The following is a 17108-nucleotide window of genomic DNA, read 5'->3' as shown; positions in this document are numbered from 1 at the left end:
CACAGAACTGGGGAAAAAAGTCTTTATAGAAATACACTCAGGAATTTACTGGCTATTTGTTTATTTCGATGTTATAACTAATATTTACCACCGTACTTCTAAAGAATATTTTCAATCTCAGACATCACCTCCACTCTGAAACAGGTGCTGCGGAGGATGGCCACACAGCGATCCCCCAGACGCTCCTTCCCCGTCGCTGGGGACTACCTTCTGCTGTGCTAGAGTCTGCTCTGCGATACCCTGTTTTTCTCTTTCTTGGCCTACACCATGATTGTGCTGGAGAATGTCCTCCAGCACCTTACTGAGAAAGGCTGCGCGGGTGGTAAATTTTTGCCGTGCGTGTCTTAAAACGTCTTTATTCCACCCACCCAACGCTTGACTGAGAGTATGGACTAGAACTCAGTTCCCTCTGCATCAGAAAGCACTGCTTCACTCAATTCCAGAGTCCATGGTTACTGCTGAAGTGACTGGTGCAACTGTGTCCCCCAACCCTTTATACAAGCCCTGAATCTTCTTCTCTGCTGTCATTAGCCTGTCTTTTTCTCTAGTTTCCTGCACTTTCACTACACCCTGGTTTGGGCCTTTTTCAAAGCAACTGTCCCATTAGTTAGTGGGCCTTTTCAACCCAGAGACTCAAATCCTTCAGTCCTGGGAGATGGCCTAGCATTGTTTCTTTGGTAACTTCTATCTCTCTATCTCCTGTTGCTTTTTCTACCTGGTCCTCCTTGGGCTAAATTTTGAGGTATTCTGCACCGATCATCTAAATTCCCGACCCCCTCTCTTTTTGTCCTCTGGCAGATTTCCTCCACTTGCCCTTTCATCCCTCCATTCTGCCCGCCCCCCACCTTATTGACCTGGGCTTTTCAATCCCCAGGAGTCCCCCGCACGCTTCTCCTCAACGTGCTCCGGATGCGCCATCCGGCCCGCCGCCGGGTCTCTTAGCTTTCCCACACTTCCAGCTGCTTTGTCTCTTGTATCTCCGGGTTCTCTGATCTGTCTGTGTTGGTCTGTCTTTCATTTTAAAGGCATTTGCAAATGTCTACTGAGTCTGGGCCGTCCACTCACACTGACAGTGAGTCACAGGAAAGCTGACGGTAATGGTGAGGACGGCTGCTGGACCAGACGTCCAAAGGTGAGTTTCCATACAGATCTTTCTTCTCTGACCAGAAAGTGCCTTCTGGGAGGAATCCTTCAATCTCCTGGGTACAGCCTTCCCCTCCATCCTCCTGCTTGTGGTAAAGACCCTGCTATGCCAGTTACTCCCAAAGCCAAGGCCTCCTCCCCCATCGGTTTTACTCTGGCCTTCGGATGGAGAGACGACGCAGTAGCTGGATGGGAAGGCAGTCTGCTGGAGGCTACTACTGCTTATAAAAACTCTCCACCCAATTTGTTTTCAGCCCAGTTTTCAATGCCGCCTCAGAACGTGCTAGAGCCCCTCATGCCTGAGTCTGCTAGGGGCTGGGATACAGGCAGCTGCGCGCTTCCCCTCGGCCGGCCCCCTCTGCAGGTCCAGCAGCTTAGATACTAACCGGCCCGCTTCTTCAGAGCCTCATCTACAACTGCTCTGCCGGCCCCTCACTCACTCCCTTTGTTCTCGTGCACGCCCACAGGGCTTTATTCCTTTATTGTCATCTCAGTGGAATAAAAACATGTTTTCTCATCTATTTGCAGATGAAAATTGGGCTTTATTCATAAAATTACACATCTACCAAATGGTTTTTCCAACTGAATATAAAGTCTCAGCTTTTCAGCAAAAAGAAAGAAGCCATAAAAGTCGAGCAAGGCCTTTTATTTAATTCTCTCTGTAGCAACACTAGAAAGCACTGCTGAGAGCTTACAGAAGACCACTCACTCTGCCTACAGCCTGGAAAACTCAACACTGTTAGGATTCTGATTCATCTACAGAGTCAGTGCCAACCCAGTCACAACTCCAGCAAGTTTTATGTAGAAATTGATAAGTTGATTCTAAAATTTATTTGTAAATGCAAATAACCTAGAATAACCAAAGCCATTTTTAAAAGCAAAAGGAGAAAGCAAAATTGGGACTTTATATGATTTTAAGGCTCACCATAAATCCACAGTAATCAAAACAGTTTGGTGTTGGCGAAAAGATATAAGATATATAAATGAAACAGAAGAGATTCCAGAAATAGAACCAAACATATATGGCCAACTGATTTTCAACAAAGGTGCCAATGCACTCAGTGGGAGAAAATAAAGACTTTTTTTCTGTATCTGTACAGAAGAAAAATGAGCATCGACCCTAATCTCACACCATACACAAATGTTACCTTGAAATGGAACACACAGACCCAAATGTAAGACCCAGAACTATTAAAACTTCTAAAATAAAATATAGGTAAAAGTGTCTGCAGCCTTGGAGGAAGCGAATTCTCATACAGACAGTACAGAGCAGTAAAAAGTTAACAAGTTGGACGTCAGTAAAGTTAATACATTGTTACTCATTGAAGGACAGCATTTTAATATATATTGTTACTCATTGAAAGATAGCATTTTAAAAACGAAAAGACAAGCCAAGCCACAGACTGGGAAACAAATATTCACAGTACATGTATCATACGTAGGACTTGACATGTATGTAGAGAATCAGGGAAACTCAAATTTCTTCCACAATGAGAAACAATGACACCCATGAGAATGCCTAACAGTGAAAATGACTGACCAAACCAAGCCCGGGCGAAGGGCAGAGCAACAGGACCTCTCATACGTGACTGTGCGCATGCAAATGGTATAAGCAGGTTGGAAAGGAAGTTCTTTAACAGCTACACATATGCCTCCTGTGGAGCCATTCACTTGAGTAGTTACTCAAGAAAACAAGTACTTCTATGAGAAGACCTGCACATGTATGCTCACAGCAGTTTTACTGTAAGAGCCAAAAACTGACAACTGAAAACAACACACATTCTAACAGGTAAACGGATGAACAAAGTGTGACATATCCATACAATGAAACACAAAAGTACAAAGAGGCATAAGGAAACTTCTGAAGGTAGGAAACGTTCATTGTGCTGATGCCCAAACTGATGGTATTATAAACTTTAAATACATGTAATACATTGTACTTTAATTATTTCTCAATAATCTTAGTGAGGGCAAGAACTAAAACAAGTAACCACACTTTCATTGTTTAATAATCAATTGCTAAGATGAGAGAAAGAAGGATATCTTCTTAAAAAAACTACTTCCAATGAGACTTTGACAGAGAAATAACGGTTATAAAGAAGTTATTATATACTTGTGACTGACTTAAAGGTTAATAATTTTCCAAAAAGTTTGTCTTAGAAGAGAAAATCTGCTTGATTTTACTTAGTGTCACCAATTCAACTCTGAGGCATAAAATTTCACTGTATTTCTTGAGTACTAGGGTCAAAGACACACCCTTTATCTCCAAGAAATTATGGATGACTACTAAACCTATCAGCCAAATGTTGGTTAACGATGAATAGCAAACCAAGATTTAATTCAAGTTGGGTCATTATGATACATCTTAGTAAAAACCCTAAGAAAAAAATCAGCAGATTTTACTAAAATAAAATTGTTACCTATATATATGCAAAATAAAAACTGGAAGGATATACATCAAAATGTTAATAGTGCTTACCCCTTTGGTATTGGAACTATAGAGGATTTTCTTCAATTTGCCTTTTTATACTTTCCTTAGTTTACAGCAGGAACACATATTACTTTTGTAATGGAAAGGAGAATGTTGTTTCTTACATATATTTACACATGGTTTCAGTTTACCAGATTCTAAGTGATACAGTGTGGAGAAATTCAGCCTAAGTTTAACTTCATTTAAAGAATATCTTTCCATTTAAATGCAAAGTTCTAGCACGTGTAATATGGGTAAGTACCGACATGGCAGGTACTCACGCGGGCAATGCAATAATCCTTAGGATTTTCTTTCTCCAGACCATACTTCTCTAAAGCTTCAGCCACAGCGAAGTCTGCAGGATCTGTGGTAGACAGCAGGATCGTCTTGTAGGGAATATTTGGTTTTAAACTATCTGCATAAATTCTCAATGTTCCACCTGAAAAAAACATTGTGACATCTTTGATCACAACTTTTATTCCAATAACAGAGATCTGTATACTAATTCTATCCCCACTTCCTGGTAGGTGACACACACTGGCAGGGACATGCTGACCCAGTGATCCTGTGCTAGACAGAGTGGGTAATTCTGTGTGACTAGGCTGTTTCTGCCCTCCCTTCAAGCCCATGCAGTTTTTATAATGACAAATTGATTTTCACGGTGGGTACAGGACAGAGAGGGGAGAAACCCCGGAGTTTCTTGAAAGTGCTGCTCTTTCTTTGACTGCTTTCTCATTTCCTTACCTATACAGTGTCAGACATCTACTTTCCCCATTTCCGCTACTTCCTGACCAACAATCTGAAACTTAAAAATCCCAAACAATATTAACCCCACTAAATAACTCAGTTTTTTAAAAAGTGAACCAGAAATCAGGATACTTCAGGTGCTGGAGTCCAAAGACATTTCATAAGGAACCTGCCACCAAAGCACTGGGCTCTATTTACATTTCCAGGTACTGCAAACCAGAATGTCATTTCTAGCTGTGAACTCATCTGGGAGGAAAAAAGTCAACTAGAACAGAGCAATTTGGATATCCTTAGCTTTTCTTTTTGTTTGTATATTTCTTTTTAATGCAATCCTACATATGCTATATTACTGACATTTTTGGTGTCATAATTTGCTTTTTACTTATGATCTAAGATTTTTAAGCCCTAAAATCTTAAGTCTAGCTGAAAGACTACTGGGGGCAGGTAGGCAACTCAGGCAAGATGCCACATCCCCATGCTACGTGGGACCTCGGGGAGGCTTCCCGACTTCCTTTGCTCACCTCTAAATTAAAGAGCTAGATTAAACATCTGTGGACTTCTTGAAGCAAATTCTAAATTTCTATGACTCCTTTTTGCCTCTTCTGAATTCTAATGCAGTTATTCTGGCTACTGAATGTTTCTCACACCCTCTTTTTCAACAAGTCTGGCACACACTGCATTATGACAACTTGACTACAATAAAATAATGCTGGTCTTTTAAGAATAATCAGCAATGACACGGGGAGGGGGAAGGGTAAGCTGGGATGAAGTGAGAGAGTGGCACGGACATCTATACACTACCAAACGTAAAATAGATAGTTAGTGGGAAGCAGCCGCATAGCACAGGGAGATCAGCTCGGTGCTTTGTGACCCCCTAGAGGGGTGGGATAGGGAAGGTGGGAGGGAGACGCAAGAGGGAGGAGATATGGGGATATACATATATATACAGCTGATTCACTTTGCTATAAAGCAGAAACTAACACACCATTGTAAAGCAGTTATACTCCAATAAAGATGTTAAAAAAAAAAAAAAAAAGAAGAAGAAGAAGGAGAAGAGCCAGCAAGCCCAGGCTGGTATTAGAATGCGGACCTGCTGACACAGGCCAGGGGCCAGGCTATCTACAAACTCACAGGGATTAAGGTTCCCCTACACCGCCCGTCCCAATGCTGAGGACACAGCGTGAGCTGGTCACTGTCCTAGGCTCCAAACAGCTTGTAACCTGATTGCGGGGTCGAAATCAGGGGGAGAAAACGAACAAGAAAACAACATGAAGACATAAAATATGACATCAGAAACACAAAATGTAGGGGAGAGAAGTAAAAAATGCAGATCTTTGTGTTTGAACTTAAATGACTACTAGTTTACCACAAGTAGATATAGATCAACATATATGAAACCCATGGCACCCACAAATCAAAAACCTACAATAAACACACAAAAACTAGAAACAAAAAAACACAGAGTACCACTAGAGAAATTCATCAAAATACAAGGGAAGAAACAGAAAGAAGACATGAACAGAGAAGTACAAAAACTAGCAGAAAACAAGTCATAAAATGGCAGTAAGTACATACCTACCAATAATTACTTCAAATGTCAATGGACTAAATACTGCAATCAAAAAACATAGGATGGCTGATTGGATAAAAAACCAGAACCACCTATGTGCTGCTTACGAGAAACTTACTTCAGAGCTAATGACCCATATAGACTGAAAGCGAGGGGAAAGAAAAAGATATTTCATGCAAGCAGAAATGACAAGAAAATGGTGGCAATACTCCTATCAGACAAAACAGACTTTGGAGCAAAGTCTATAACAAAAGACAAAGACGGGCATTATATAATGGTAAAGGGATAAATACAAGAAGAACACGCAATTCATGTATATGCACCCTATACATGAGCACCTAACTATATACAGCAAATACTAGCAGGCATAAAGGGAGGAACTGACAATAACACAACAGTAGTAGAGGGACCTCAACTCCACTTACACCCACGGACAGATTAATCAGTAAATAAATGCGCACAGTCTAAGTTAAGAGGTTTTTAGTTTAGAAGCATAAGACCATAGTGTCATCACAACAGAAATACACACCTCCCAATTTCCTAAGGGGAGATAGAAGAAAAGCTAACATTTTAAAATTCTACCATCGACTAAAATCTGTTTGTATAAACATACATTCAGTTCTAATATTAAGGGAGGATTACTGCCCTATTCAGAAGATGAAGAAAGCCTGGCCCACGGAACACAGGGGTCCCTACCGGAACCCAGCTCCAGAGTCCGTGTCCCACCCAGCACTCCACAGCTCCAAGACTGTTCACAAGAAAACTGAGGCACAAGGGCTGACTCCCAAGGGCATTCGGAGGTCAAGTACACTTGGAAGACATCAAGAAAGTAAATACATCTGAGCGTTAAAAATACTTTATGAGCTCTGGGGCCAAGGCTTGTTACAAGCTATGACTTCGGATCCGCTGTGAAGTGAGTCCGACAGATCTCTTTAAGTACGTCATCAGAACTTGGGGAACCAATGCTCAGGCTAACAAGACAGGAGAATTACAGACTCGGCTGTTACTCTCAGGGGACCCTACCCACCCGTGACAACATTCTTCGCCGACCTAAGAGCTAAGCTAACAGCCTCAGTAGGTTATACTGATATAGTTTTCTAAGCTGTTTATTAAAAGCCAACGGAACACTTGAACTTACTATACTTGACTGCCTTAATATTAACCACAGACAGCTCCTCCGCCAACAGTACCCAGCTGTTGAGGGTTTCCCAGGAGCTCGTGCAGATGCCAACAGTACCCAGCTGTTGAGGGTTTCCCAGGAGCTCGTGCAGATGCCAACAGTACCCAGCTGTTGAGGGTTTCCCAGGAGCTCGTGCAGAAACACGTTCCTTCCACCCAACCGTCCCGGTAACAGACGAGCTCTCCTCTAGTGGGTGTTTTGCTGTTTCTCCTCCTAATTCTCTGGAGGTTTTGTTCCTGCTTTCTTGGCCCACTCCTCAACAGTGGCCGTGTATCACCTGTATACCTCCTCCTCCACCAAACCTCCTCCATTGCCCGCGATGCTGCAGTCCAAGAACAGCCTGCTCCCGAATCCTTCTCTCCACCGGGCGCCGCTGACTAGTACCCAGACACCGAGCTGGCAGCCTAAAGGCATCCCCCCGCGCCACGCCGGCCCCTCCCAAGGCACACAGACGAAGCCCGGCTTCTCCTCCGGATGCTCCTTCATCCACAGACCCACATCCATCCTGCTCAGAGCAGGGCGTCATCCTGAAGGCCTCCTCTCCTCAGAAAGCTCAGGCCGGTGCTGCTTCCCAATCATTCTCTCAACATCGCTCCCGCTTTTCTCTCTTGAGGACCACTGTCTCCGACTGAGCTCAGAGACTCGGTCCTTCCGGGGCCACACAAGCCTTTGAAGGGGGACACCTGCTTCTGACCACAATTCCCTCAAATTAACGATTCCCTCAAATTAAGATTCTGCTCTCAGAGTAACTGCTCCAGATTAGAGGCCTGGGCTAAACTGAAAGTGTTCTCAATCCCTAGCTTAAAACTCTTTCAGCACTTTATTGACAGATCATATCAAATATTTCCATCAAAGTACCCCCAATGGCACAGGAAAATAAATATGGATCTCTGGGGACACAGGCTGAAGTTACCTGCAAAAAGTTTCCTGCTTTATCTTAACAACATATGTAACGTTGCATCCGGACCCACATCAAAGACATACTTTTTATAAAAAGATTTTGTTAAGTTACTTATAAAAACTGACGCCCTAAGCCAGCTCTCCTGAGTCTGACTCACATACCCCTGAGCCTATACTTGAATATTCCTCAAGGGGTCACTGAGGAAGTTACTTCCATAACGATGCCAGACTCCTTCCCGTGGTCGGAAGCGTGGTCAGCACGTGGCAGGTACCTCTGAGCCTTCCTCTCGTTCTTCCTAAAACTTTTACTACATTTCTCCTTCCTCACCTTTGTAGTTTCTCCCTCCTTTCTTACTTTCTTTTTCTTGTCTTTTTCAATTCCTGATTGAACAAGACAGAATATATACAAACAGATAATCATTTAGGTCTCAAAAGCCATCTATCAAATTATTTATAGAACTAATAAGTCTCTCAGTGTCCTAGTTTTTTTGAATCACCGATACTATAATTCCCATGAAACATATAATTAAGACTCAGTTCATACAGGCACTAAGGGTCAAAACAAACACGTGATGCTGGAGAGACAACCAGGTTTCAGGGCCGGCCCCCACCGTGGCTGGTGCTGTGTGACGCGCCACCCTAACACAAAGCTCTGAGCAAGCTCACAAGAAATGGGGTCACCAGCAATTTCTGTCAAGTGGGCAGAATCAGGCAACCATGCATTTCAGAACCATGGTCCACAGACTACCTCGTGAATGGAGATAAGGTAAGAGAGACCACTAATAAAACAGAGAATAACGCTGCTCCCACGAACATGACGCGAGTGTGAGCACAGCTTCCCCTGACAGATCCAACCTGCTGCCACATAAACATATCGGATAATAAGAGGGTCTGGATAGGGACTAACACCCTTTGACTCAGCCTTGGAGCCGAGAGAATGGGCCCACAATTAAGCAACCCTCCCAACCAAAACTGCTATAAACCCGGCTTCGGAGAAAAGCCGCCAGTCGCAACACTCAAACCCTAAAACTAGTGAGTAAGCTAGCAGGAGCGCAGCATGCAACAGAGTGACGCTCCGCCCTTACGCGCCTGAGTGCAGCGCTACAAAAGAGCCAGAGGCGATGACTCACCAGGTCAGACATTTGTAGGAAAGGCTGGATCAACGATACAGCCTTCTAATACAATGATTTTTTTGGCAACAAATGATTATGCTATTATTTTTTAACAAGTAAAACTATTTTACTTGCTGAGTATAATTACAGGTTAATTACAAATAAAAGTTGTATATCAAATAGCTAAAAATACACAAAACCAATTTATAGCTCACAGAGTAGTCATGTGTTTTAACTTCTCGTTTTAACCTTTATTTCCCTCAGAAATACAGGGTGATCTCCAGGAAACATCACAGTGGGACATGTGTACAGGATGTTGCCTTTGATTCAAAGGGTCCACAGGGACAAAAAAGCTGGACTTCTCCAAATGTACCTTGTTTTGCAGATCTGACTTAGAAGCTGTTAAACAACACTAAATTTTAAAGAAGCAACCTTCAAAGTCAAAAGTAAAATAAAACAAATAAACCTAAGTATAAATCAATGTGGGTATATAATCACATACACAGGAATCGAATATGCGATTTCAAACACAGCACACATTTCACAAAAGGCTTAAATAAAATGTTTTCAGTATCATATTGGTATTAACAATAGCCCTATTTTGATTTTGGTATTATAACTGATTAATATAATTATCTCGTTAATAATTATTCTATTGTTCTCAGGAGGGAAGATTTTTACCTTTAGAGAAAAGACACCCAGATTTTCTAAAACCAAAGTAGTAAAAAAACAAGTATTTCCTAAGCTCTGTCCACTAAACAGGCTTAGAAGCAAAGACTAACCAGTAACAGGGAGCACTCCTAGCAACCAGATACTTATTCCAGCAAAAGGAACAGGATTCCTCCGAGGAAGAGCTGACTCCTAGGCTGGGGCAGGAAAGCACGAGGCGAGCAGACATCCTATCCCACAGGGAAGCTCTCAAGATCACTGGGCCATGCACAGACTCGGGGGGCCAGCTGGAAGACAGCCCCGCTGGCTCGAAGCGACCATTCAAGAATCAGTAAGCACAATAACCGCAATAGATGGACAAACACTGAGAAGCTTTACATCCATGAGCTTATTAAAACTTTACAAACCACTGCTCACCTGGGGATGACTCTAAGGTGAGTATTTCTGTCCCACCGCCTCCCCCCAAAAACCCTAACCCTGTACCTGTATCTAATCAAGGACAACAAGAGGAAAATAGCGGTAAACCGCACCACGGGATGCCGTCAGCAAAACCTACAAGACATTCAACCTAGGGTTTTAAAAACCAAGCAACAAATAAGCAAACTGAGAGGTCAACTACAAGAGAGGAGAGGGGATTTTAGAATGCAAGACATAAAAGACGAATCAACCAGTTGCAAATGCAATAGTTAGGTTTTATTTGTATCCCGACTCAACTCGAGGAAGCCTCTGAGGGCATCAGGAGACTCTGAACAGCGACTCGGTGTCTGATGACTGGCCAGGACTTACTGTCAATTGTTTTCTCTGTGCTAATGGTACCTATGGTTTGCTTTAGTTTTGGTGTTGCCTTTCGGAATGGTTACCTTTCAGGAAAATATATCAAAGTATTTACGGATGAAATAATGAGAAAGCTGGGATTTGATTCAAGAATAACACAGTCTGGGAATGAAAGCAGTATATGTAGAAGCAGAGATGAAACACGTGTTAATTACGGAAGCCTGCTTGGTAATAAACGCATGGCAAGCTCATTACATCTCTATTCTTTTGTACACACTTGACATTTTCCAGAATTAAAAAAAAAAAAAAAAAAAAGCCATACGGGGGATAAATAGGTAACTAAACGTATTGAAGGCAAAACTGACTTTGTACCAGACACACATGGCACACACTTGCTATGAACAGGCTACATCACCCATTAACTTTACTTATTCAAGGCCTCATGCATAGATAAAAAGGATTATTAAATTAATAGACTTTACAACAAATATAACAGAAAAACAATTCTAAGTCTGCACCTGAATCAGGTCGCCCATCTGAGCTCCGAAATTCCTGCATTCTCTTTTCCAGTTTTTGTTGTCTCCGTCGTTTCATAACCACCTCGGGATTAGAAATTGTTCGGGTAAAGCTAGTTTCAGGCATGTCTTTGTAAACCTCAGCAGCCAGTCGAGAATTTTCACTGTAAGGAAAAAAAGGCAGTAACAAGATTTTTAAAATTTTATATTAGAAACAATTATACTGAAATCATACAAAACTCAAAATGGCAGATGTTATTTGGCTACACAGTTCTGCCATGTATCATTCACCATGTGCTAATTACTAGGGATAAAGAATCAACTTCCTCTCAATACAAGCTAAAATACTGAACTGAGCAGAAATTTATAATTAAAATTTTATAGTGAGTTTATAGAACTTAATTACTGAGTATTCATGAATAAAGCTAGAAGAAAAATGTATAAATTATACATTTCAGTTATTTCTACCACGGTTATCTTAAAATAGACTAAATGAGGGATACAACATTCCAACCACTAGAAATAAAGGACTGAACATACTGTAGTAAAAAGCTGTCTTCAAATTACAGTAAATCTTGAAGAACTCAAACAGCCTGATTTTTTAACAACTAAGAGATTTACCACCATTCACTCTCTTGAAGCTAAAGTTTTAAAAGGAAATTGCTCCGTAAGTTCCTATAACGAGTCAACTGTATAGAATGATGAGTTGAAAACTAAATATTTAGGTAAGATTGATATGCTTGACTAAATTTTGATAAATATACTTCAAGGATGCCATTTTTAAAATCATAAAATAATTTCATTAAGTCAGTCAAGCTTTGAATCAATCAAGTTAAACTTAACTCATTTTAAGTAGCTCATTTCCTTAACACAATTTATTCCCCTATAAACTAAATAAATAGAACAAACTGTAGCCAAAGTTTTAAACTCTCCTTTTCCTTGATATTTTTCATATGTGAACAATCTATGTATATAAGTTCTTTCTCTTGCATAAATACACTAAGTAGAGCCTTACTATGTAATACTATAGTCAAGAGTTCATTTGCATCCCATAGTCGTCTCTGCCTAACAGATTAATATCTAAATCCATTTGGATGCACTCTACAATGGGCTCAAATTCCACTCTAAAGTAAACTCCCTTCACTGACAAATGGTTAATATCCTCAAGACACACACAACACTGAGAAACAACCAAAAAATGGAAAAAAGACTTGAAGAGGTCACCGCAGCTGCAGAAGAACATAAACGGTTAATAATCGTGCAGAGAGACATCTACCTTGTTAATGATACAGTAAGCTCGTGTTATTGAAGGTCTCACATATTGCAGAGACTGTACTCTGCTCTGTTACACTCAGCAGTACTAAGGGTATGGAAAGGAGAGGGCCCGTGGGCTGTGGAGACCTTTCCAGGGGCTGCCTGGCAACACAAGCATCCCAAGGGGTCTCTGAGCCATTCTTCCAGAGCATTTCCTTAGGAAATATTCACATGAGTCCTCACAATTGTAAAAACAAGGATATTCACTGGAGTATCATTTATAATACCAAAAAAACCCTGTAAACTATCCACAAGTACATGAAAAGGGCTGGTTTCATAAATTATGGGAAAACTATATGATAGAGTACTGCACAATCATTTAAATTATTTAATATTTATGTTTTTTGTGAAAAAATATATATTTTGACTGTGTATTTATGTGCAATACATATAATTTTAGGGGGAAAATGTCATGTGAAAAGTTCTGGTTTCATAAGACTGATTACACTTGTTTAAAAACTCCATTTGTGTTACATAAACAAATTACGGCTCTCTTTGGGTTCATACGTGACAAGAAACTCCTTTTCCCTTTCTGGCAAATCTATCTACTCTGACTTTCTAAAATAAGCTATAAACAGAATACTATGCCATCAACTCTAAGGCAAAGAAGAGGCCTAAGAGAAACCCGGATAACAGAATGAACTGAACTGAAAACTGACAAGGCTACACTGAGGCCAGGAGACTCCAAGTGAGGAGGAAAGGCCAGCTTCTGCTCAGGTCTCCTTTCTGTTATAACGAACCACAGCGGTTTCCCTCATTCCCTCAGCTCCGAGGTCAGAAGCTCAAATCCCTTCAGACAGGTAAAGACACCTGTGATGGGGCTGCTGTGAGAGAATAAGGAAGGGGGGCGGGCGGGGGCTGGAGTGAACCTGATGGTGCATTTGAACCTGAAAAGCAAACACCAGCTTTGCTCACTGGTCTTGCCAACCTCTGATCAGGTGTTAAGCGTACCTGAGGTGTCTAAGAATCCACTGCTGCCTTAAGGACCAAAACAACAGAAATGAAAGGAAAGGCCAGGCAGAGATGAAGAGCACCCTGACACCAACAGTCTACCCAGTAACAGCAATACTGTTCATCAGTCCGCATCTTTAAGAAGAGCAAGCACGGCGAGACCGGCACTGTGAGCGCCACGTGCTGCTCAGTCAGAGCCCCACCCACGCACTTACCTGATGCGCACCCTCTTCGGCCTTTACTTGGTAATTTAATGAGGTCTGCTGCACGAAAAACACTGGGCTTAGAACACAAAGAAACAGGAATATTTCCAAAATTAACTTACGTGTCATCCCCATGGAAAGGTCTATCGTCTCGATCAGACGCCTGCCTCATTGCCTCTTTTTCTCTCTTCTTTTTTTCCTTCTTTTCTTTCTTTGAGAGAGTTCTCTTGAAGTTCTGGATAACACCTTCTTTTTCCTGCTTTTCAGGTCCGTTACTTTGAGCCTTCTGATAAAAGTAACATTATCACTACACTGGCTATGACGCAGAATGACATAAAGTTATCTATGGCTTAGCTAACTTCACCTCATATGCTGCAGCCAGAAACAGAGCCACTGGAGCAGGGGAAGGTCTGGGGTGAGAAATGTTCTTTGTCTTGATGGGCCGACAGTTATGTGAGTGTACTGATCAAAACTTACACATTCAAGATCTCATTTCACCGTGTGTAAATTTTATCCTAATTCAAAACTATAAGCAAGGAAGCAAACACACAAGAAAATCCAAACCCAGTTAGAAAACTGGGGTTGGAATCACACCAGTTTATTTATTATTTTTAATAAATAAAAACCCAAATAATTTACATGAAGTAACTTAAATAAAAGGAAACTCATGAAAATATGGAAATAACTAAGTGTTTGAATCATCATCTACTTTAAATATGTTTTCTTTAACTTCAAAAGAAATGTTAAGAGTAGCCCTAATAAACTGGCTTTCATGAAGCAAAGTTATAAGTATTGTTTGTGCAAAAACTTCTAATTTCTTTTCCGGATCTTACTTGTTTCCTTATTCTTAATTTATAACTTGGCCTGCCAGCAGATGACACAGAGACAAATTATTTTTTATATGACTTAATAGGTTGGCTGGTAAAGAATCGAGAAAAATAAAAGATTATCTTATTGGGAAAGAAAAATGCCTTCTGCTTTGTGAGTGAGCATCTCCATTTCCTTGCAAGCTACTCCAGCACCCTCCTGTCATCCTGACCCCAGAAGAGTTCTACTACATAGCAAGCAGGATCTGTGGCTCCATGAAAATGTACATCAGCTGAAATCATGGTGCAGAAACAAAATAAAACATGGACACACACACACACACACAAAAGTATCCATTCTTGTATCATATGTACTCGCCACAAAGGCAATAAAAGTTCCTGGAGCGCAGGAACAGGAACACACAGGACATGACACAGACAATGTGAAAACTGCTGCCAAAAGTAAATAATGGTACTTTCCCCCCAGTCTGCTGGGGCACAAAATTAAATACAAGATTTTTCTCAAAATATTCTTAACCTCTGCATTTGCTATCACTTGTCAATACTGAACTCTAGTGTAAGAGGCCACTTGACTTAAAACAGAATTATAATTGTTTTAAAATTGTATCAATATTTCATAGTATTCCACATAAAAAGAACAGTAGCACAGGAATTCCAGACATCCTACTACCTGAGAAAGTTTTAGACTCACTCTATTTCATCATCCAAAGAAACTCAAGAAAGTTGACTAATTTCTAACCTTACACATATAACATGAAAAAGGCCTTAAATATGCCTCTTTAAGTTGTATCTAAAAGTTCACATATAAATAGATGAAAGTTTTATTTTCCCTTCTGATTCTTATTAAAACCTATTTTGACTTTATAATTTAGGGAAAAAAACCTGAAGCTGATTTGAACATTAAGTCTCTTAGGAACAAAAGCTTACATAACTCTTCTTTGAAAAGGAAGGAGTAATATTTTGGATTATTCAGTGAAACAGAGGATGAAGCAGGGACAAGCTGGGCTACTTTTAAATGATGTTCCAGGACGGGGGTAAAAGGGTAGTTTAGCAAGAGAAGCGAAACAGAGAATGAACCCCTCCGACAAGACACGTGGTCAGACGCAGGCCAGGCACAGCACGGGCTGAGACCCGAGGCCTCACCTTAGCAGGAATGGCGTCATTCTCATTCTTAAGAACAAATCTGCCCTCTCGATCATCCTTATTCCAATTCAACTGCACAACAAGGGGTTTCTCGTCTATATCCAATCTTCTTTCTTCTTCACAACATGAAAAGAAAAACAAGTAAGCCATGGTTATCTAATGGCACTAGCCAATACAACATTCTGATACACATTAAATTATATAGACAAAAAATACCTAATTACCTTGATTACTTACTGATAGGCTGAAGTGTAATTCACAATGTGAAGTTAGAGTTTCAATGACTAATTCAGTATTTTGGTGCTACTATATGTGTACTACCACGTGTCCAATGCCAGACACGGACCAGGCACAGCTTCCTGACAACATTTAGAATCCAACCCAGAAAATAAGAGAAATACACGTGGACTAGAAAAAAATATAAGCAGGGCTTTGCCATACGTTTGTTTCTATAAATCAAATCCCCTCACATACAACTGGAAAATACGGAAATAATGTTACTATCACACAGAAGTTCCACTGAGTCACGGGATTTTTCTTCCCATGTTAACGCTAAGATGCTGTCAAGAAACGGCACCACCGTCATCAGTCTTGGAAGTGATCACTGCACTCTCCCTCCTCCCCCTGCACCTCTGATTCTCGTCTCCAAAACGCACACTCCTCGACCTGCACAGCCCCTCCCACCACGAAGCACCAGCTTTTTCTCTGTTGATGAAGTGCTATGTTAAGTGACTACTTCCTTCCTTATTAGAAACCTAACAAGCCTCATGGCAGCCCACTGAGGGCCTTACACAGCCTGACCACCTACTAGAAGCTGAGAGCTGGCAAAGATTACCCAGGTAAATGCACACAGGATGCACCACAATGAGGGCAGCAAAGACAGGAAGCAGTGAGACCAGAGGGGATGGATTACAATGGTACAAGAAGCAAGAGTCAATGGGGCAAATTGAGATAGAGATTTATAGAGGCTTTTAGTAAATATTATAGGTAAACAGCAGTGTTAATGATCAGAATACAGGAAAAACAAATTCTAACTCATTATTTTATCAACTGAAAATAAGAGAAAAGAGTAATAAGTCACATATTGGATCAAGAAGTTTCAAATTCCTGCTGCAAATCAAAATTACCAAGTTGTTTGTGTTGCAGAATCTTCACTAGATCAAAATCCCTCATGGCATATTTTTTAGAGAACCAGTCTTAAGAACAATTAAGTCTAAATCATAAAACAAAAACAAGGTGAGCTGTTCTAAAGCATACGTGCCTAACTACTGCATGCAAATATAATTAGGGCCCTGCTACAGCTTTATAACTTAAGGTATCTTCTGCCTTACGTCAGAAGAGCAGAATCCTTTTTACTTTTCCAGTTGATTTCACACAAGGAACCCTAACGCAGAGAAGGGATGAGAGTGGCGTTTCCATGGTGCTGGGCCAGCACTCTGGTCCACACACCAGCTGCGGCATCCAGCGGCTCACTGAAGAGCACGTTACATTTCCAGGGAAATGAGCTGCACCTGCCAGATGCGGCAGGAGCTGCTGGTCCCCACCAGGTTGCGCGCTGTCCCACCAGGGTCACGTAGGGCTTTCCACGGC

At 41.1% G+C, this 17108-nt stretch overlaps 1 protein-coding gene across 8 annotated transcripts in view; it reads right to left on the bottom strand.

Annotated features, from left to right (window-relative positions):
- Nucleotides 1–17108, bottom strand: part of AFDN (afadin, adherens junction formation factor) — a 133774-nt gene that overhangs the window by 75601 nt on the left and 41065 nt on the right. For 5 of the 8 annotated variants that reach the window (XM_081250838.1, XM_081250841.1, XM_081250842.1 and 2 more), the window contains exons 3-6: nucleotides 15519–15634; nucleotides 13671–13834; nucleotides 11084–11244; nucleotides 3895–4052 (exon numbers count right to left, since the gene is read on the bottom strand). In XM_081250838.1, the coding sequence (XP_081106964.1) occupies nucleotides 3895–4052; nucleotides 11084–11244; nucleotides 13671–13834; nucleotides 15519–15634 (599 nt within the window). The remainder of the gene's footprint in view (nucleotides 1–3894; nucleotides 4053–11083; nucleotides 11245–13670; nucleotides 13835–15518; nucleotides 15635–17108) is intronic. The other 3 variants (XM_081250840.1, XM_081250843.1, XM_081250839.1) reach the window with 2 other exon arrangements.

The sequence above is a fragment of the Mesoplodon bidens genome (assembly GCF_964165515.1).
Source record: "Mesoplodon bidens genome assembly, chromosome: 12".
Classification (NCBI taxonomy): domain Eukaryota; kingdom Metazoa; phylum Chordata; class Mammalia; order Artiodactyla; family Ziphiidae; genus Mesoplodon; species Mesoplodon bidens.
Note: the sequence above shows the minus strand (reverse complement) of the source record. Positions and strands in the feature narration are given on the sequence as shown.